This window comes from Bufo bufo, chromosome 9 (genome assembly GCF_905171765.1).
Source record: "Bufo bufo chromosome 9, aBufBuf1.1, whole genome shotgun sequence".
NCBI lineage: Eukaryota > Metazoa > Chordata > Amphibia > Anura > Bufonidae > Bufo > Bufo bufo.
Window position 1 is genome coordinate 206,371,354 of NC_053397.1, and position 21,408 is coordinate 206,392,761.

A 21,408-nucleotide genomic window follows, 5' to 3' on the forward strand; every position below is an offset into this window, starting at 1 on the left:
TTGCTGCCTTCCTTGTCCTTAGATTGTTTATCAGATTGTTCATATTTTGCCTGCCCTGATCTTGGTCTGTCCCAGACTCCAGTTTTTCCTGATCCCTCTTTGCTCCATATCGGTGAATTTGACCCCTAGTCAACCACATTGAGACTACTCCAGGAGGCAGAGGCCTGCTGGCTCCCAATTCCAGATTCCCATATAGGTGTTAGGGCTCGTTCACACGAATGTGTGCTGCCTGTTGCCATATTGCGGACCGCATTTGCGGATCCGCAATACACGGGCACCGTTCCGTGTACATTCCGCATCACGGATGCGGACCCATTCACTTCAATGGGTTCGCAAATCCGGAGATGCGGAACAGAAGCATGGAACGGAACACTATGGAAGCACTACGGAGTGCTTCCTGGGGTTCCGTTCCGTGCCTCCGCAACGCATCTTTTTGTGGAACAAATCCCCATGCCGCTGGGCCACGGTCAGTGCCCATGCATTGCAGACCGCAATTTGCGGTCCACAGCACGGGCTTCACGCGGACGTGTGAACGAGCCCTTAAAGGGTGAAAACCAACGGACTGGCAGGATAACGCCCTTAGGAGTAGCTAAGTCAAACCTGTTTGTAGACACAGTGGTTAGGATAAGTATTGGGTTATGAAGGAATATGGACTTTTATCATTGTTATTAATAATGTGAATATTTAATACAATAAGTGACACATATTTTCTATAATTGCACATTTGCGTAATAAATTACATGGTGACATGTACGTGCAAATTTGTATACTTTATGGTCACAATATTAATATGCTATACCACGCTGCATTGACGCTGAGACGGCAGTGTGCAGGCGCTAGCCATGTTATTTTATGTGCAGGATATTATAACATTTGCTAATTATATGGGCATGGTCCATAGGTGCGCAATTGATATATGTTATTGTTCAGTGATACATATGTTATATTATTTGTTTGATCTTTATTATTTTGATATATATGTATTTATTATATTGCAAGATTATTTGATATACATAATTTGTATAGATACGTTTGCGCCTTTACCTGACATACAAGATTTGTTTTTTATTCAGTATTTGCAGAGTTGATATCTCTGTACTATGGCTTCATTACTGCTGGGCACTCATGCTGTGATAACTTGTATTGATTTGTATGCCTAATGCTGAGGGGCTAGTTATCTTATGTTTTATGCATAAAATATTGCTTGAATTTTTTATTTGTATTTGAGGTTTTAATTCCATTCCATTTGATGTCTGCACGTATGGCACTGTCATTCTAGGCTTGCGTTGGATCTATTCTGCGCTTGCGCTCAGGTACCTGGTGCACGTGCACAGAGTGATTGAGGATGCCACCCACCACATGGAGGATAAACAAGGGACACTGATGAACCCTTGCAGGTGAATTTTTAGATTATTATTTTTTTTAACAGTTTTATTGTTTATCAAGCCAATAACATGTTTACACACATTTTAGTCATTACAAAATGCATTCAGCTTTTGTATGAAGAAAAAAGACTTATGACAATTATGCCAGTTACATTGGCATGAACTCCCCCCCCCCCCCCCAAACCTCCCTCCCTTCTTCCCCTTCTCCAAGCACTGATAGTTCACCAAAACTTGGTAAATCTTGCTATACTTTTATTAATGTGCAGGTGAATTAGATATGTATTCTTGTGATGGCCTTTCACTTGTACCATTCTACCGTCCGCGGCAGTGTCGGCTGCTTGAGCGATTTAGGGCCATTTCTCTGTTTGGCTATTCACTGGTGCCACTGCTTCGTGTATCCTGGCCCAGTTACTGATGTGAATTTTTCAATGTGCTTGTGCTCCTTCTCAGTTCAGTACTGCGAGGGTTAATCTTTCCCTTGCTGCGTGTGTGTTTGCATCTCTTTGACTGTTTCTGTAGTCCATTCCATTCTAGTTCCTAAAGTCTGTACGTCTGGCTCTTGTGGTCCGTTTGCATGGGCTCCTGGTCTGTTTGTCTGCCAGTGCTCCATGTATTGTGCGATACCAGTGTCTCTGGTGTTTTCACCAGTGTTCCTGACCTCAGTAGGTCAGCTGCCAAGTACACTGGGACCATCCAAGTAGGTAATCCCCACGGTTATATATCTTATATTGTAATGGTGAATTTGCTGTCCCATTTATGATGTGCGGATCCATTTGGGGTGAATTAGGACACAGGATTTTATCTTTGGATATTTGCAGGTAAAATCTGCAGGAGACCAAGGCACAAAACTAGTGGAGATTTTACAAATCGCATCCACAGGCAGCGGACATCTTCCTCTTGTACAAACAAACTTACTGCAGATATTTCACCAATTCCAATGTAACAGGTAAAATCCGCATATGACCCCTACAGACCCCAATTGTAGTTTAATAAATAAGGTGCCATTTTAGCTGTGCCCCTTGGAAGAAAATGGATGCTTACGGAAATGTTTTCTTCATATGTTATGTTGTCTTTGGTCAATCAGGGATTCACATTGGATCCTGGGTCGATTCTGTCTGAATATTCCTCTCCTGGGAGAATTGGGCCACCTTAGGAGGTCTGGAAGGCCAGTCTTGCTTCCTACACTGTGTATGTCATCCTGTCTAGCAAAGCAAAGCAAGTTAATTCCTACGTAGATAAGCAGCAACAAGGCACCACTGATCATCCTATTCTGGGGGCAGGTAGGGACAACAAAAATCTCAAGTGTTCCAGCAGCATCAGTGCTTGCCTCCAGTCGCTAATGATAGCAGAAAGGTCTTAAAGGGGTTGTCCAGGGGAAGTTAAATATTAAAAAAAGGCATCAAGGTTGGATATAAAAAAAATCATCGGAGCAATACTTGCTGATCTGCCGCCGCTCCCGTTCCGACACATAGTGGGTCACCACTGGTCTTTGCCTTCTTGTCCTGTTTGACGCACAGGAAATGCCTGGAGATGCTCCCTCAGCCAATCACTGATGGAGGTGTGGATTAGATATGTCACCACCATGGATGTGCTGAGAGACCAGCAGGGAGCTGGTAAGCCTCGGAATGGGAGCGGCGGGGGATCAGAGAGGGTAATATAAAAGAATTAAGCTGGGAACATTTATGACCATGTCAAATCTCACAAACCCTTACTGGTGGATTCATGAGGCCTGCTCCATACTGCTGTGGAGACATGATACTAAAACTGGCATAAGCTTTGCCCCAGGTCTGATCTGTCCTAAATGGGCTTCACTTTTATTGCTGGGCTTAGGTTGTAGGTTAATAAGTCGTCCAGCGATGACCCTACAAGTCATGCCTCCACCGTGTCATTGTCACACCCACTTTTGAAAGATGCATTTAAAAGCCTGCCATTGGTGTCCTTTGTCTCAAATATATTTAAAAGAAGCCAGTCACATCAGCACATTTGCAGTTTAATGCTGGCAGTACCCAGGTGGGAAGAGTCACAAGCTGGCAGAGAAGAGTCCAGCTTATTCATGAGCCATTTCCCCCACCCATTCGCTAATGATTAACAGGCGAAAGCTGAAAACTACCAGTGACCAGTGGGCGGACCGGGAGCTGATGAAAAAGCCTGACTCTTCTACGGCAGTACATGACTCTTCTTTCCGGAAGCTGTCAGTAATAAACTGTAAAGAGTGAGGGCACCATAAAGGGTACGACCGAATCCCTGTAATCGTTTTGTAGACAGCTGGAACCGTTCAGGACCCTTTAACCCCAATATTTAGGCAATGCATTGATTAATCTGTCACATTCTCTCTTGTCCATCTGTAAAGTTTAGTCAGAATGGAAAAGGCAACGCACGAAAAGGTCCGAACAACCAACAGAATGGGGACAACATGACAACAGCTGATACAACCCACACGCTCAGCAAATCACTAGACTAATGGATCAGATAGGCCTCATTCAGACGAATCCCGGCCCGACGTCAAACTTCATGATCCAAATTCGCATCATCCTAGGGGGTCTGAAATACAATCGCTAAAATGTGACTGCATCAGGACTGTGTGAATGAGGCCCAATGGAGAGAGGTTGTGCACATTTAAAGGGAACCTATCAGCAGAAAATGTACCTCCAAACCAGTGGCGTACATAGAGAAGTAAGGGCCCCATAGCAAGGATCAAACCAGGCCCGCCACACAAGACAGAAGGGTTTCCGCCTAAACCCCTTTCAATGACCCTTGGGCTATTGTTTTCACTGCCTCATTTGCTAAAAGTTGTTCCTCTGTCTACAGGGTATAGTCCTGACCAAGTTTTCACCCCCAGTAGAAGAGGGGATGATCCCAACTGGGCCCACTGGGCCCCATAGCAGTCACCTGATCTGCCACTATGGTAGTTACGCCCCTGCTCCAAACCACCTAGAACAGCTGTTTGCCGCTCCTGTTGTCTCATCTGCTTTGCTGCCCGCTGCTGTCTCCACCAGATGTGGCAGGCACATGCCTGCCAGACGCGTCCTCCGGCCATGCTGGCGTCCCATATGGGGACCCCTGGGTGGGGTTACAAGTTTAAATAGCAGCTTCCTCTCCTAGAAAGTTGCCTGAGCAATGAGTTACTAACAGTAATAGCAAAGGTGTTCTGTTCTGATCTCCTTTGTTTTACCCAGCCTGTTTGACCATTCTGTTTGCCTGCCGCCTGCATCGACTACTGGACCTGTCAGACTCTGAGTCTGTCTGATCCTCTGTACCACGCTACTATCTGATACCGGCTTCTGACCTCTGGCTGGTCTCTGACCACACTTCAGCTTCTGCATCTGACAATCATCATCATCATCAGCTGCTGCATTTAGTAGTTGTCATCCCTTGGTTGACTCAGAGAATCCACACTCTCTGGTTTGACTGTCCCCTTCTTGCATGAAGTCAAGGTTACCCCACCCAAATCTAGCTTCTTCTCCTTTGATGTCATCCCCTGGCCTCTCGATGCTTGTGCTAGGGAATATCACTAAAAGAAAAAAAATGCAAGATCAGGGTGCGGCAACATTGACTTCAGGCAAGAAGGTGCCACCTTCCTTGACCTCAAAATGCTGATTAGCATACAGCACGAGTGGTGTATAAAAATTCTTTTCGCTGCATTAGGAAGACATAAGAGCGCTATAAGAACACCATCGGGGACAACATGAGTAAGCAGGTAAGGTGCTCCAAGCAGTTTGAAGGTCGATATCCTGCTGCTTGAGGCCCCATTCACATGACTGTATCCTTGTTCCACATCCGATCTACATTTTTTGCATTCATTTCAATGGGGCCCGCAAAAAAATGACATGGCAATAAGTCCACAAATAACGGATGCAATATGGACATCACCTATGTTTTTTGCAGATCCATGTTTTGCGGTAGTGTGAATGCATCCAAAAGGAGGTATTTCCACCATAAGTATTGGTTGTATACTAACTAGCTGTTTTATCAATGTTTGGTGGGGGGTAATTGTGATTCCTGACATGGTGCTCCATGGTGGTGACCCCTTTGTTTCAGGGAACAGAGGTCAGACTCTCATGATCAGATAATGAGAACACAGCTAAACTAAGCAATACCGTGAATGTCAATGGTTGGAAAACCCCAAGGGATGAAAGATGAAAATGTAGATCTATTGATGAGTAAAGACTGATGTATGATCAAACCAGCATATCTGTTCTATTCATCACCTACCAGTCTACGGGATCTCCATCTTCATTGCGACAAGCGATTTCACACGTTACAAGAGAGACCCCAAACACACAGAGCAGTAACCACAGACACCGGCCGGACATGTTCGCTCGTAATGATTAAAACACTGCTATAAAAGAGAAGTGCCATTGTTTCTGATCCTGTTCCAAAGTGGGAAGTAACATCATGTGATCAGTATCATTGGCCGTGGTTCTGCAAAGTTACGTAACAGCCCCTATAAATACTCCAGAAGCATCATGTTGCTAGGCAACCTAGCTGATGACCACCCCCGTACATTTTAAAAGGTTATTTTAGCTAAACATGGATAGAGTATGCCAATCGGAATAGGGCTTGAGGGCAACTTGAATCAATCCAGACCATGGATATCCATGGTTGATTCTCCATATTCCAGATACAACACCTGGAGCCACTTAGGGCCCATAGTTGGTAAAACGTGACCATTGTCCAATATGTGGGAGAAATCTAATGGAAAAGAGATACATGGTTGGGTTTCTTAAACCTCAAAGATCATGCTCCCCTTACCTGTCCTTACCTTACACACACTCTAGGAAGTGTTCTAGCTGACCAAGGGGTTGTAGGTCTTTTGGGCATTGACCTCATGAGCACTATGCTATTACTGAATGGTCTTTCCTCTTCCACTTGTATTATACTTGGGTTGCCCAAAGATTTAAACTTCTCACCTATCCACAGGAGGTGTTGTCTACCTCCCGAGGGTGTGTACTATTGCTCCATTCATCTTTATGGGACTGCCAAAGAGAAGCCAAGTAAAGAGCTCCTTCCATCTCAAAGGGACGAGTGGGGCAACAAGGACCACAGCTCCATTCATGGAAAGGGTTACAGAACCCCTATTCTAGTGATCGATGTGGGTCCAACCACTAGGATGGATGAGATTTTTTTTTACTTTTTACTCATGGTGACCCTATGAATGACGCTTCTCCTGTCTTCATCTCAGTCTTCTCAATGGCTTGGAAGGGATTCTTGCGTTTGTCCGCATCCATCTTATTGCAGGTTGTCTTTCTTATCAAGCTGGGTCTTCCCATGAGAGGTCCAAAATAAGATAATGTTCACCCAAGTCAACCAGCAGCACTTTGCTAGCACCAAAGTTCATCTATTTATTGAAGCCACCGCAATCATGATCAATAAGGCAAGGCTTCAACATTTGTAGTTATTATTTAGCCACAAAATGCTGTCTAAAGGGATAGAAGAGGCTCCAGTTAAACAATAACTGACCCTGAAAAAATGTTCCTGACCCATCGAGTAGAGATTACACTTCAACTAAGCAAACAGAATCTGATTGGCCTGAAGTCCACGTACAATAGAGGCCCCTGGTCAAGCCCCTTCCACACTTATCTACTACCATAAACCGTTAGCTACTAATTGCAGGATGGCGAAGAACTTCGGTGGACCATTCAAGGTATGACCAACCTGTAAGGGGGAGATGGCTAAACTTCATAAGTCCAACCTGTCAGATTTTGGGGGGACGGTCTGGCAGGCTCTATGGATTGTCACTGGATCCTGTGGAAATCAGTGAGATCTATTCACAACTATCTTGTGGGCAGATATTGCAGCCTGGGCACATTTTGAGTAGTTCACACACCTAGTTCATCCAGTTACAATTACTGTCACTCTTCGTGCAGGATAGGCGATATGAGTGTCCCGAGATGTTGCTGAGCTCGTAGATGGTCACTTCCAAAAGGAATAACATTTAGACTCTCACCGACTGGAAAATATGTATCCACAGGGAAAAAATGATGCCGTGCAGCATTGCATTGGGAGTGTAGTAACATGACCGCAGGATATAAACACGCAAAGGATTTGTATGTAGCCTGCAACCATGGAAACACACAAATCTGCATTGGAGCTGTAGACACAAAACAGATGACTATTTGCAAACTTCATGTTCTGATTTGATAAGAGGGCAGAATGTGATAAATGTGACATTTCTGCTTTCTGCTGTGTTATCAGTACAATAGTGTTAAAAAAAGGTGAAATTAGTGCAATATCGTTATAAATGTTATTTATAAACTGAAAAAAATGAGATTTCACTTCTCTTTGAATTACTGAACTGATATTTAGTGGCATAACCATTGTCTCTGAGAACTGCTCGACATCTGTGTTGCGCAGGGTGGTCCAACTTCTGGCACCTCTCATCTGGTAATACCAGCCCAGGATGATTTTTGTGTTTTGCCTCATAAACCATATTTTTAATGTCACCTTGCAAGTTCTCTGTGGAATCGAGGTCAGGGAATTTGCCTGGTCACTCCCTTACCTCAGTCCTGTTTGTCTGTAACCAAGATGTTTTTCGGTTACTGGTGGGTTTTGGCCCATTTCAAGGGCATATAATTTGCTGCACTTCTCTATATGTATTTCCCCTCCAATCAACTTTTTAATCAAAGTATATTCTTCGTCAGAAAACAATGTCCGGAATGACCCATTTTTCCCCAGTATTTCAGAAGGAAATGCACTATAGCCAACATGTGCAACATTTGCCACCCTCCTACCTTAAACAAGGGTCACAATTTACACCTGCTATTCCACAGAATGAATAACTGCACCCAATTTAACTCACTGCTATTATTTTGAGCATACCCCCTTTCAATTAAGGATTCAGTTACTCAGAATGAGCGGGATGAATATCTTAATTGTTGGGTCTGTTTTTTTTTTTTTCTATTACCCTACTACAATTACAAATACATTATTATTTATGTATTATTATGTAGAAATCCCTTCCAATAACAGTACATTATCAGATTAATGATGGGCTGCTATTTTTTTTTAACACTACTGTATATGTGGCAAATCCACATATGTCACATCCACACATGGTTGACCCACATTAAAAGGGTTGTCCCACAAAAAAATGTTCAGCCCCTGGATCTGAATACTTTTGTAATTGCCTATAATTAAAAATGTTGTATAGCTACTGAGCTATTCACTGAAATCTATATGTATAGCGCCACCTGCTGTTTGTTCTTTCTAATTTCTCTGCCCTGCTCACATGCTCAGTTCCATCCTTCTACTGTCACCAGCTGCAGCAGAAAGGACATGCCCCCTGAGAAAGTGCACGCCCGGGTGGCTGCCAGATTGAAATAAATCTAGCAGAACCATTGGAGCAATGAATGGGGAGATCTCTGGATCCATGTGAGGTCCAGGGCTGGTTCTAGCTTTGTTTGAAAGAGGCTGTCATGTACTACATGATATCGGATTTTAATTTTTTACACTAATTATGGGATAACCCTTTTAAGTATAATTTGTGCCATTTCTATCCTCAGAAACTTATTGGCACATTACATTTTTTGTAACTTTGGCACATTCAGATCAATTGCTGTGCTATAATTGAGCGCCCAATGGATCTAAATACCCGCCTGGCATCCTGCCCATGCCCCTGTTAACATTCCAGCTACACCCCAGGGCCCAATTCTTAATTTATACCCAGTTAAGGAGAAAATAAATTGCGACTTGCTTTCCTTATTGACTCTGACTTCTGATTCTCAGCCATTGGGTATACACAATGATATGATGTCTAAGTGAAGTCACGGGATTCTGGGATCACATCCTGCAGTGGTGATTGCCCATTGCGGTCATGTGTCCTAGGAGAAGGACTAGGGATCGACATTGCTACAACAGCACAGACACACTCAGATATAGAGGAGTACAGCACTCAGCTGGAGCTGCAGCGCGCATGGTCGACATGGAGCCCCGTTTATTTCAGGGGGCGTGGCATGGTAAAGGGCCCTTGTTCTTGTGATCCCAGGGGTAGGAACCCCACCAATCTAATAGTTCTCCCCTACACCTGTGGATAGGGTATAACTTTAAATTACCGGAATACCCCTTTATCATAGACCACAATGCTATAAGTGAAATATCGCTTTAAAGGGGTTTAGCAGGGGAATAATTTTATTTAAAAGCCAGGTTGGAATGGGTTAAAAGTTAAAAAAAAATAAACACCCACCCTCACCAACCAATCACTGACTGCTTCTGGTCCAGCTGCTCTTCACTTCCTGTTCCTGGCTCGTTACACAGGAAGTTGCTTGGATTACCTGCTCAGCCAATCACGGTGTGAGGCGGGTCATCTGTCTGACCAGTGATTGGCTGAGCGGGCAGTACAAACTATCTCCTGAGCCCAGGATCGGGAAGCGAAGAGCAGTGAGGAGTAAAACAGCATCACAAAGGCAGTGGTGGAGGATCTCCGAGGTTGTATTTTTTTCTTTTTTTTTTAACTTCCATTCCAAAAAAATTATTCTCCTGGAAAACCCCTTTACAGTTAATCATTTTCTAACTGATTGACTCAGACATAAACTTTGGTGCCTACATTTTTTTCCCAGGACTCAGGTGTGGAATTTGTACGTACGGGTTATGGAAAGAATGCAGTTAAAGTTCTCCAGATTAAGAGGGATGGCAAGCTGCACTTTATCAAGGAGATTGAGGCCTCTGTTCAACTCACCTTAAAGTCTAAGAAGGATTACTTGGAAGGGGATAACGGTGACATAATTCCTACAGATACAATAAAAAACACCGTCTATGCCTTGGCCAAATTGAAAGGGGTAATTATTCAGCTTTTTTTTTTTTTAAGTTTTTTTTTCAATATTTGTTATTTCTGTCTGGTGGCACCCATTGTCGTCAGCACCTACAACATGGAGATCATTAGCACTTAGCTCCATTGATGGGCACGTAGACACATTAACTCTGCACCTATGTAATTTATATTTATAGATAAAAACCATTGAAGATTTCTCTCTGGAAATTTGTAATCACTTCTTCACATCCTTCAACCATGTTGCACGTGTGAAGGTGTCTGTCGACGAAGCCCCCTGGAGACGCTTTGAAAAGGTATTTGTAGATGCTTGTAGATAGAGGACACCCACATTATAATTACTATGCCTATAATAATAAAGCAAGTTACCCCAAGGGCCACATCTTAAGATAGATGTCCCCCTTTTATGACTAGATTTATATCACTTTGAAGCTACAATTTTCTGTTACATATATACTCTGAAAAGACATGTTGCCTGCTGCCACCACTAGGGGGAGCATAAGAGCTGATTGTATACTGTTATTCTTTTATTTTTTTTGCGTTTTCGTTTTGCGCTCCCTGCCTTCCCAGAGCCATAACTTTTTTTATTTGTTTGTTCACATAGCCATATGAGGGCTCGTTTTTTGCGCGACAAGTTGTACTTTCCAACGCCACCATTTAATATTGCATAGGATGTAGAGGGAAGCGGGAAGAAAATTCCAAATGGGGTGAAATTGCAAAAAAAAACTAAAAAGCGATTCCACCACAGTTTTACGGGTTTTTTAATTACGACGTTCGATGTACGATAAAACTGACCAGTTACTTTTATTCTACAGGCCAGTACGAATCCGGCGATACCTTTATATGTTTAGTTTTTCTTGCGTTTTGATAAAAAAAATAAAAAGTGGGAAAAAAATCAGTTTAATTTTTTTGTCGCCATATTTTGACCCCTATAACTTTTTTGTAAAGGAACGGGTTGAAAGAGTATCCCTGTATTAACAAAGCATCCCCACTGGATAAGGGATAACTGTTCAGCGGCTAGACCCCCCAGAGATCACTAGGACAGGGATCCTGTGTCACCTGTTTGAATGGAATGGCGGCCGAGAGTGTGTACTGCTGCTCCATCCATCACTAATGTACTCAGCTATCTGTTGCAATCCCACAGAAATGAATGGAGTTGAAATGTGCATTGCTCGACCGCCCCGGTTCTCATGACCCCAGTGGTTGGATAGGGGATAACTTGTTGTGACTAGAGTATCCCTTTACTCTCAATGTATACACAGTATTTAGCCAGCTCCCTCTAGTGGTGGCTGCAGGCAGCTAGAATGTTATCTTTTAAATCTATGCGAGTGCACGGATTTGGAGCTGTGTCAGAAAATTGAAAAGTTAAATTTGTGCCTGGTTTAAAAAAATTTTATACCCTATGCATCCTTTTGCTTCTCTCTGTTTTAGAATGGAATCCAACACGTTCATGCATTTATCTATTCATCTGAGGGTGTTCACTGCTGTGAAGTAGAACAGGAACGAGGAGGTATTCACTGAAATGTTACGCTTCTTAAAGGAGAACTCCATCAAGAATGGAAAACATGTCACTATCAGGGTCAGAGCACCAGAGGATCCTCCGGTGGGCCCAGGCTCTGATACCATAATGGGCCCCTATGGCCCAGGATGAAAAAAACCAAAAACATTTCAAGCAGCCTTTGTAGCCAGTCACTACAGTCTATTTCTTTAATTCTAAACCTTTTCAACTTTTTTGATGCTATAGGGGTTGGGTCTCAAGAATAATTTCCTCTGGTGGGCCCCAGGAACCCCTGTCCGACACTGGTCACTATAACATAATAATCTATTGGTGTGGGAGTATGGACGGGGGTGCACCTAGCCTTTCTGCTGCCTGAGGCGAAAACTAAAACGGCGCCCCCCCCTAATGCCAATTTCTTAACCTAACCCCTTTGCCACAATGAAAGCACTCATTGCCCATGGCCCTTCCGCTGCCCCCCTCTTGCCCCTACCTGTTGCTGCCTCAGCTGGCCTCATTGGTGGTGCGCCCCTGAGTATGGAGGATGCCTCACCTGGCCTCATTGGTGGTGCGCCCCTGAGTATGGAGGATGCCTCAGCTGGCCTCATTGGTGGTGCACCCCTGAGTATGGAGGATGCCTCAGCTGGCCTCATTGGTGGTGCACCCCTGAGTATGGAGGATGCCTCAGCTGGCCTCATTGGTGGTGCACCCCTGAGTATGGAGGATGCCTCAGCTGGCCTCATTGGTGGTGCGCCCCTGAGTATGGAGGATGCCTCAGCTGGTCTCATTGGTGGTGCGCCCCTGAGTATGGAGGATGCCTCAGCTGGCCTCATTGGTGGTGCACCCCTGAGTATGGAGGATGCCTCACCTGGCCTCATTGGTGGTGCGCCCCTGAGTATGGAGGATGCCTCACCTGGCCTCATTGGTGGTGCGCCCCTGAGTATGGAGGATGCCTCAGCTGGCCTCATTGGTGGTGCACCCCTGAGTATGGAGGATGCCTCACCTGGCCTCATTGGTGGTGCGCCCCTGAGTATGGAGGATGCCTCACCTGGCCTCATTGGTGGTGCGCCCCTGAGTATGGAGGATGCCTCACCTGGCCTCATTGGTGGTGCACCCCTGAGTATGGAGGATCTCCATGTGTGTTCTAGGGTCTCTGCTTGCGTGACGTAATTCTGGTGCTTGTATCTTCTCCAGGTCAACCTGTAATTCACTCTGGAATTAAAGATCTCAGAATTCTGAAGACAACGCAGTCTGGGTTTGAAGGTTTTATAAAAGACAAATATACAACACTCCCCGAGGTGAAAGATCGCTGCTTCTCCACCATGGTCACCTGCAAATGGAAATATGGCTCCTATAAGGGAATCAACTTTGATTCCATAAGGTAAGTGACCTGTGTCCAGTGGGATGGGTATAACAGGGAAAGTTAGCAGTACAAAGTACTGGTGTTACTGTATAATACGCTAAGTAACTGAGATGCCATAGATACTGACGGGGCTTTGTCCATCAACCCCCGTCTTGTACCTGCTAATGGTAACGTAAGCTGACTAATCTGATCTTTATAAGGCCTCTCAGACCCGTACCATATATTTAATAGGACCATGAGGGAGGGAAAACAAAAGACTACTTGGAGCGCCTGTGCGTTTGCCCTTATGTAAAGTGAAGGGAACTACATTAGGAACCTGGTTTGCCCATCATTGCCTATCGTCTATGAGCGTCTTATTTTTTAAATTAAAGGTTATGATCGTCTTTGTGGACATTTTATTTCATTAATATTGCATTTTACTCATTTTGGGCTAAAAATCATTTTTGCAATTGACCTTTATTAAAAAATCTTCAATAGTTTTTGTTCTACAGCCTTCACTTTTAGTGTCTCTGTAGACCATTTCTTTCCGGTTTCCACTGAACCCATCAGGGAGTTGCTCTCGTTGGTTAGATCTGTAGCCCTTATCTGTACTTTCCCAACGGCTCATAAACAATCGTTATAGCTAAGTTCCTATCAGTTTTATAGGAATTTTGCTTAAATGAGTGTTTATGAGCTGTCAGGAAAGTTCAGATAAGGGCTACAGCTCCCTGATGTATTCAGTGTAAAGCAGAAAGAAATAGTCTGAAAATACACTAAAAGTGAAGGCTGTGGATTAAAAACTCTTGAAAATGTTTTAATGACGACCAATTGAAAAAAAAAAAATTCTCGCCTATATTTTTTTCATTCTACTCAGTTTTTTGTATTTTCTGATTTTTTTTATTCTATTTCCTGTACATGATCATGGGGTGGCCATCTTGCCTGAGCTGTTGTTAACAGCATTTAGAGATATGCTATACAGCACCCACCTGAACCATAGATCCAAAGGGAGGGATATGACTTATTGGGAGAGTTTTCTAGGAATACCCTGTGACCTGTGCAGAGGTCATTTTGCAGGGAGGGGGAAGAGCTGAGCTGTGTGTTCATTTATTGTAAATGGTGGATCCTGTGAGTGTTTTTTTTCTTTTCTGTCATTGTAATCCTGCCTGTGATGATAATGAGATGACTGCTGAGAAGTGATCTCTACAAAACAGAAAGTGTCAGCCTATTATGAGACTTAGCGGCACATTACCTTTAAAGTTGTCTGTTGGGTCGCAGGTGGATGATCGCTTACAGATGGGGTTGGGTGACATATTTGCCTAGGCCAGGGATGCCCAACCTGGCGCCCTCCAGCTGTTGCAAACTACAATTCCCAGCATGCCTGGACAACCTTCAGCTATTAGGGCATGCTGGGAGTTGTACTTTTGCAACAGCTGGAGAGCCGCAAGTTGAGCATCCCTGGCCTAGGCCTACATGGTCCTGATTGCAGAACATGCTAAATCCACTGCTCACAGTCTAGTCCAGTACAGGCACTTCCAGCCTTGTTTTCTGTCTGAGGCGATGGAAAGTTCAAGGAAGGATCTGTCAATTGCTGCTTCCCGGGGAGAGTCTTGTGTTTCCTTTTAAAGCCTGCTCGCTACAGTCTCAGCATCTCATACAGAGATAGTCGCATGCCACCATGTACAGTAATAAGTCCTCTCTGCCATGTAGAATACTCACCTCCTCTGGGCTCCAGTCTTCTCCACTGTGTTGCGTAATGAGTTAGGTCTTCGGCTGATGAGTACGAGGCAGGATGGAAAAGGTGGCGCCCGGTGCAATGGGACCGGAGTCTGGGAGACTTAGTTATGGAACCACTGATGATGTCACATAACCTTCAGCGGTTTGCAGGCTCCAGCTCAGTAGATCCCAATGATATATTATATATCCTATCAAGGTTGTAATACTAGTTCTGTGTAATTTGTATTTTCCTAGGAATACTGTAAAAGATAATATCCTTGACAAATTTGCTGGTCCATACGACAAAGGGGAATATTCTCCGTCAGTCCAGAAGACACTGTATGACATACAGGTGCTGAGCCTGAGCAGCGTTCCTGAGGTATAGTATGCACACAGGGCAACGAGGACTATTTACTAGAATAAAATTCCACCATGCATGTTATGGTAGATGATCAGTAATTGGGAACTACTTCCCGTAGACTTTAATGGAGAGAGCCACATGCATACATGGATGGCACTCTTCGCCCCCTCTTGTGACCTCAGTGGACAGGTTTAACAGTGCAAAAGTGGTCACAGATCCCTGCTCTCATGATAGGTAGGGTTCCCAGGCATGAATAGATATAATTTGTTGGAACAGATCTTTAATATAAATGCCTAGTCTTGAACACCATTTTGCTATTTAATCTAATAGGTTCAACATTTTGTGCTGATTAATATGTTAATATATTGGATCTTTGTATGGCTGATGCAGAGGTCAAATCCCCGGTGTAGATATAGATTTAGAACATACAGTTTGACTGCAGCCACCACTAGAGGGAGCGTGGGAGCTTACTGCATACTGTATAGATTAAACTTGGCTGTAAGCCCCCTCTAGTGGCAGCTGCAGGCATTTAGCATGTGAAGTTTTAAAGGGGATCTGTCATCAAATATATCCTATTAAAACCAGCTTACATGTCTGAAGAGCCCCTGCCAGATGATTCTAATTTGCTCCCATGTCGCTCTTATTGCAGAGAAAACAACTTTTTAACATATGTAAATTAGTCCCTGTGTGCAATGAAGGCATTGCCATTGCACTGCTCACTCTCTACATGCTGCGCTCCCACCTCTTTGAATGACAGGGCTATGCTTATAGACTTATTCATGCCTGGCTCTGAAGTCTTGCAGCGTGTGTTCTGCACACGCGCAGTACAAAGGATGAAGCTCACCAGGTGCCTAGTGAGCTTCATCCCTGTACTGCACATGTCGCAAGACTTATCGCTGCCATCCCTGCCCCCTCCAGCTTTGAGTGACAGGTCCAGACAGTAGAGATGTAATCTTGCCTGGACCTGTGTTACTGCGCATGCGCCAACACTTTGCATGTGCTATGCAGCCCTGATCCTTGCCAGGGCTAAAGTAATCTGTAACGAGCATGTGTGTGCCAGCTCTTCGGAAATTGGGGCATACATGCTTTAATGCATACTTACTAACATTTAACGTGTGAAAATGGAGAGACTTAAACCAGTCTGTTTTTTGCCCCCAAAACATTCCTGAACAACCATAAAATGCCCACTTTGAAGAGGTCCCCTCTTTCGTGACCTAATTTTCAGTAAAGATTAACTTCCCTTTATGATCCACACCCTGCAATGTCTTTATAAACTGCATCTAGAAAAAACCCTATCAATACATCACATGAAAAATCACGTTCATACGACAGTGAGGGAGATGGCCCAAGGTGAGAGGGGGGGCCCAAATCACATTATTTTCCTCCACTGAGTTCAATGGTAACTGTTTGCACATAGCTCCCTCTAGTGGTGACTGCAGGCACTCAGTTTTATCAAGAAGGAGACATATATATCAATATATTTATGCCAGTTGTCTGGTGTATGTTGTGTTACTGTGAATTCTGGGATCCGGGAATAAATAGGCTGAACATGGCTTAGGTGGATAAAAAGTTTACTAAACTATGATAAATAGGTAAGCAACAGTCACCAAAGCTGTGGACAAGTGTGCAAGCTGTTTCCAACATGGCGACTGGTCAATATGATACAAAGAGAGGTAGTGGTAGCAAGACACATCTTACTCTGATGAGGTCTTCAAAGGAGCTGACCTGTTTGTTGTATATCTAGTTGCTTTCTAGCTTCCTCCTAGCCCTTCCTAAAGGTCTTCAGTGTGCAGTACGCATGTGCAGTTACTTCAGACCTCTGTCAGAACATGGTTAGGTATTTGGTACTACTCGCCAACTACATTATGCGGGGCAGATTTCTTGAGTCGTTTAACTGCCTTTTAGGTATTTATGTGCATGCGGAAGTTCTCTGTGGATTTCGCCCCTGCGATGCTGAAAATATGCAAAATAATCAGTGATGGAATGAGCACATATTTCCAGATGGTAGCAGTCTGCAGTATGTGGATATGATTTGTAATATGTCATACACACTCCTGCTACAGTAATATGCAAGTTGGCAGCGCCTCTGTCCCATGCAGAGTCACCCTTACCGCTCCATCCAAATGCCTTTCCGAGTCCTGCACAGAAACCTGCCGAGTTTTGCAATGATACATCCCATATTAGTGGAGTCTAGGACAGCATTATTAAAGGAGAATTCCCATCTGGATATCTATGATACAGTACAGACCAAAAGTTTGGACACACCTTCTCATTCAAAGAGTTTTCTTTATTTCCATGACTATGAAGGCATCAAAACTATGAATTAACACATGTAGAATTATATACATAACAAACAAGTGTGAAACAACTGAAAATATGTCATATTCTAGGTTCTTCAAAGTAGCCACCTTTTGCTTTGATTACTGCTTTGCACACTCTTGGCATTCTCTTGATGAGCTTCAAGAGGTAGTCCCCTGAAATGGTCTTCCAACAGTCTTGAAGGAGTTCCCAGAGATGCTTAGCACTTGTTGGCCCTTTTGCCTTCACTCTGCGGTCCAGCTCACCCCAAACCATCTCGATTGGGTTCAGGTCCGGTGACTGTGGAGGCCAGGTCATCTGGCGCAGCACCCCATCACTCTCCTTCATGGTCAAATAGCCCTTACTTTCAAAGTTTTCCCAATTTTTCGGCTGACTGACTGACCTTCATTTCTTAAAGTAATGATGGCCACTCGTTTTTCTTTACTTAGCTGCTTTTTTCTTGCCATAATACAAATTCTAACAGTCTATTCAGTAGGACTATCAGCTGTGTATCCACCTGACTTCTCCTCAACGCAACTGATGGTCCCAACCCCATTTATAAGGCAAGAAATCCCACTTATTAAACCTGACAGGGCACACCTGTGAAGTGAAGACCATTTCAGGGGACTACCTCTTGAAGCTCATCAAGAGAATGCCAAGAGTGTGCAAAGCAGTAATCAAAGCAAAAGGTGGCTACTTTGAAGAACCTAGAATATGACATATTTTCAGTTGTTTCACACTTGTTTGTTATGTATATAATTCCACATGTGTTAATTCATAGTTTTGATGCCTTCATAGTCATGAAAATAAAGACAACTCTTTGAATGGGAAGGTGTGTCCAAACTTTTGGTCTGTACTGTATATTGATAGGTCATGCCACCTGTGGCGCTTGTTCCTATCCCAAAAAAGCAAGTTGTGTATGCGCAGCTTTCCTCATACACTTCTATGGGACTTCCAAATAATAGCCAAGTCCTGGCTTGGTAGTGAACAGAGGGAAGGCTGCGCATGCGCAGTGTGCACTTTATTCACGGCAATGGTACTGGAGTGGTACTGGAGTGTGCTCGCTCGGCAATTTTCAGATGTCCCGTGGCAAGGAATAGAACATCACATTCTTGATTCAGGAGCATGTCACAGAGGTGAGACCGGCACCTATCGGACATTTATGTTGTATCCTATCAATATGACATAAAACTACAGATTGGAGTTCCCCTTTAATATCTGTTTGCCAGCAACCACAGGGATCAGCTTGTCATGACCTATAAATGCCAAATCTATCCCAATGCCCATTGACATGTCCTTGTGTCACTGTGTAAGGAGGGGATTTGACATTCAGCATTCTAGGAGAACCATAGGACATCCCTTTAATTGCAGTGACCGTCACTCAGCTTTTCCGGAAACAGATACAAAAACTGACATAAAAGAACAATTCGGGGAACCTCTTTATTCAGTGTCTTCTACTATAATTTGTAACCACCGTATGTATCTTCTTTTTAGATTGATGAGATTGAAATGATATTGCCGAACAAGCATTATTTTACCATTGACCTGAGCAAGTTTGGTCTGAGCAACAATGATGAGGTAACGTAGAAATTACCAATCGGCCGTAACAATACGAGCGGTGAAGGTGCATAACATTATTATCTGGTGACAATGGCATCTGACGGGGGAGGATACAGTACTAGGCAGCAAGCGGACAGCACGTTTTATAAGTTGGTGCGTTGGAAGCAGGAAAAGTGAGCAAGCGTAATTATCTGAGCGGCTCTGACAAGGACCAGACGACTTCTGACAGTGATGTCCAGACGACTGGGTCAGAGCGTCTCCAAAATAGCAGGTCTTTTACAGAGGTGTAGAACAGGATGGCAGTATAATAATACTATACGTAGATATGAAGCATGATGGCGGTATAATAATATTACAGTACAGAGGTATGAAGCATGATGGCGGCATAATAATATTACAGTACAGAGGTATAAAGCATGATAACGGTATAATAATATTACTGCACAGAGGTATGAAGCATGATGGCGGTATAATAATATTACAGTACAGAGGTATGAAGCATGATGGTGGCATAATAATATTACAGTACAGAGGTATGAAGCATGATGGCAGTATAATATTATTACAGTACAGAGGTATGAAGCATGATGGCGGCATAATAATATTACAGTACAGAGGTATGAAGCATGATGGCGGCATAATAATATTACAGTACAGAGGTATAAAGCATGATAACGGTATAATAATATTACTGCACAGAGGTATGAAGCATGATGGCGGTATAATAATATTACAGTACAGAGGTATGAAGCATGATGGTGGCATAATAATATTACAGTACAGAGGTATGAAGCATGATGGTGGCATAATAATATTACAGTGCAGAGGTATGAAGCATGATGGCAGTATAATATTATTACAGTACAGAGGTATGAAGCATGATGGCGGCATAATAATATTACAGTACAGAGGTATGAAGCATGATGGCGGCATAATAATATTACAGTACAGAGGTATAAAGCATGATAACGGTATAATAATATTACTGCACAGAGGTATGAAGCATGATGGCGGTATAATAATATTACAGTACAGAGGTATAAGGCATGATGGCAGTATAATAATATTACAGTACAGAGGTATAAAGCATGATGGCAGTATAATAATATTACTGCACAGAGGTATGAAGCATGATGGCAGTATAATAATATTACTGCACAGAGGTATGAAGCATGATGGCAGTATAATAATATTACAGTACAGAGGTATAAAGCATGATAATGGTATAATAATATTACTGCACAGAGGTATGAAGCATGATGGTGGTATAATAATATTATTGTACAGAGGTATAAAGCATGATGGCATTATGAAGCATGATGACAGTATAATAATATTACAATACAGCGGTATAAAGCATAAAGACTGTGTAATAGTATTATTGCACAGAGGTGTGAAGCATGATGGCGGTGTAATAATATTACAATACAGCGGTATAAAGCATAAAGTCTGTGTAATAGTATTATTGTACAGAGGTGTGAAGCATGATGGCGGTGTAATAATATTACAATACAGCGGTATAAAGCATAATGACAGTGTAGTAATATTGTACAGAGATATGAAGCATGATGGCCTTATAGTAATATTACAGTACAGAGGTATGAAGCATGATGGCGGTATAATAATATCACAATACGGAGGTATAAAGCATAATGATGGTGTAATAATATTGTACAGAGGTATGAAGCATGATGGCGGTATAGTAATATTGTTGAGAGCTACTGTATATTATGGCGGTATGATTGGTGACATGAAGGGCAGAAAAGTACTAATTATCTAACGTCTCCTTCCACAGATCCTGCTGCCCTCAGACGCTCCTTATGGAAATATCACCGGGACTGTGAGAAGAAAAACTGCATCCAAATTGTGATGTTCTGTGACTTCATGATTGTATTTGTAGTAATCCAGAGTAATAAAGGAATTTTACTGAAGGATTCCGCTTCTTTGTGCCCCTACTATACAATCGGCGTGGGGCTCCTGGTAGATCATAAGCACACAGCGATCATACTGCCAGAGGTACTGATGGGCGATAGGTATATAGTTTACTCTCCATGCATGTTGGTACTTGTAGTCCAGCATGCATGCGGAACCTACACTCCCTGAACTTCATGGTTGCTGTCATGGCACTTAACAGGTTGAACTTAGTGTTAGGTTCCCGTCTTACAGAGATCGCCTTGACGTGCGGCAGACGGGCTCAGATAATTTTGTACAAAATGATTTGCCAAGCATCTCTAATTTATAAGCATAGCATTAGCAATATAATACATTTTTGTACTTTATTTGGTTTGCAGAGAGCTGTTGCATTGTATGTTTTGTTCTATGTTGTGTTTTCAGCCATAGCAACGTGCACCTGCGCATTGGGATGTGCTGACTAACCCCCTTTTTTTCTCTGCAGTCTATATTTTTATATACAGTAGACCAGTTATGACATAGGAAAACGTAGAACGACAGGTATGCCAACTGAATTGTGTTTAATCTCATGCCCACACC

The 21,408-nt window shown here is 43.2% G+C and overlaps 3 protein-coding genes across 8 annotated transcripts in view; 2 read left to right on the plus strand and 1 right to left on the minus strand.

The window, feature by feature from the left end:
* DNASE2B (deoxyribonuclease 2 beta) overlaps window positions 1-5,742 on the minus strand; it is a 31,032-nt gene extending 25,290 nt beyond the window's left edge. For both annotated transcript variants that reach the window (XM_040407945.1, XM_040407944.1), the window contains exon 1: window positions 5,598-5,742. In XM_040407945.1, coding sequence (XP_040263879.1) covers window positions 5,598-5,698 — 101 coding nt within the window. In that variant the 5' untranslated portion in view covers window positions 5,699-5,742. The remainder of the gene's footprint in view (window positions 1-5,597) is intronic.
* On the plus strand, window positions 4,960-20,850 carry LOC120979288 (uricase-like). Of its 2 annotated transcripts, none has more exons than XM_040407947.1 (8): window positions 4,960-5,082; window positions 9,941-10,159; window positions 10,329-10,445; window positions 11,581-11,659; window positions 12,839-13,025; window positions 14,955-15,078; window positions 18,853-18,936; window positions 20,714-20,850. In XM_040407947.1, exons 1-8 carry the CDS (start codon window positions 5,071-5,073, stop codon window positions 20,786-20,788), a joined length of 897 nt encoding a protein of 298 aa, XP_040263881.1. In that variant the 5' UTR covers window positions 4,960-5,070; the 3' UTR covers window positions 20,789-20,850. The 2 variants fall into 2 exon arrangements, with proteins under 2 accessions (XP_040263881.1, XP_040263880.1); XM_040407946.1 differs by lacking the exon at window positions 4,960-5,082 and adding an exon at window positions 6,882-7,029.
* LOC120979285 lies at window positions 18,943-20,700 on the plus strand. Of its 4 annotated transcripts, none has more exons than XM_040407941.1 (3): window positions 18,943-20,166; window positions 20,227-20,351; window positions 20,559-20,700. In XM_040407941.1, the coding sequence occupies exons 1-3, from the start codon at window positions 19,244-19,246 to the stop codon at window positions 20,696-20,698; spliced, it is 1,188 nt and encodes a 395-aa protein (XP_040263875.1). In that variant the 5' UTR covers window positions 18,943-19,243; the 3' UTR covers window positions 20,699-20,700. The 4 variants fall into 4 exon arrangements, 3 of the variants coding, with proteins under 3 accessions (XP_040263875.1, XP_040263876.1, XP_040263874.1); XM_040407942.1 differs by having other exon boundaries at window positions 18,943-19,955; window positions 20,124-20,351; XM_040407940.1 differs by having other exon boundaries at window positions 18,943-20,351.
* Window positions 20,851-21,408: the final 558 nt, after the last annotated feature.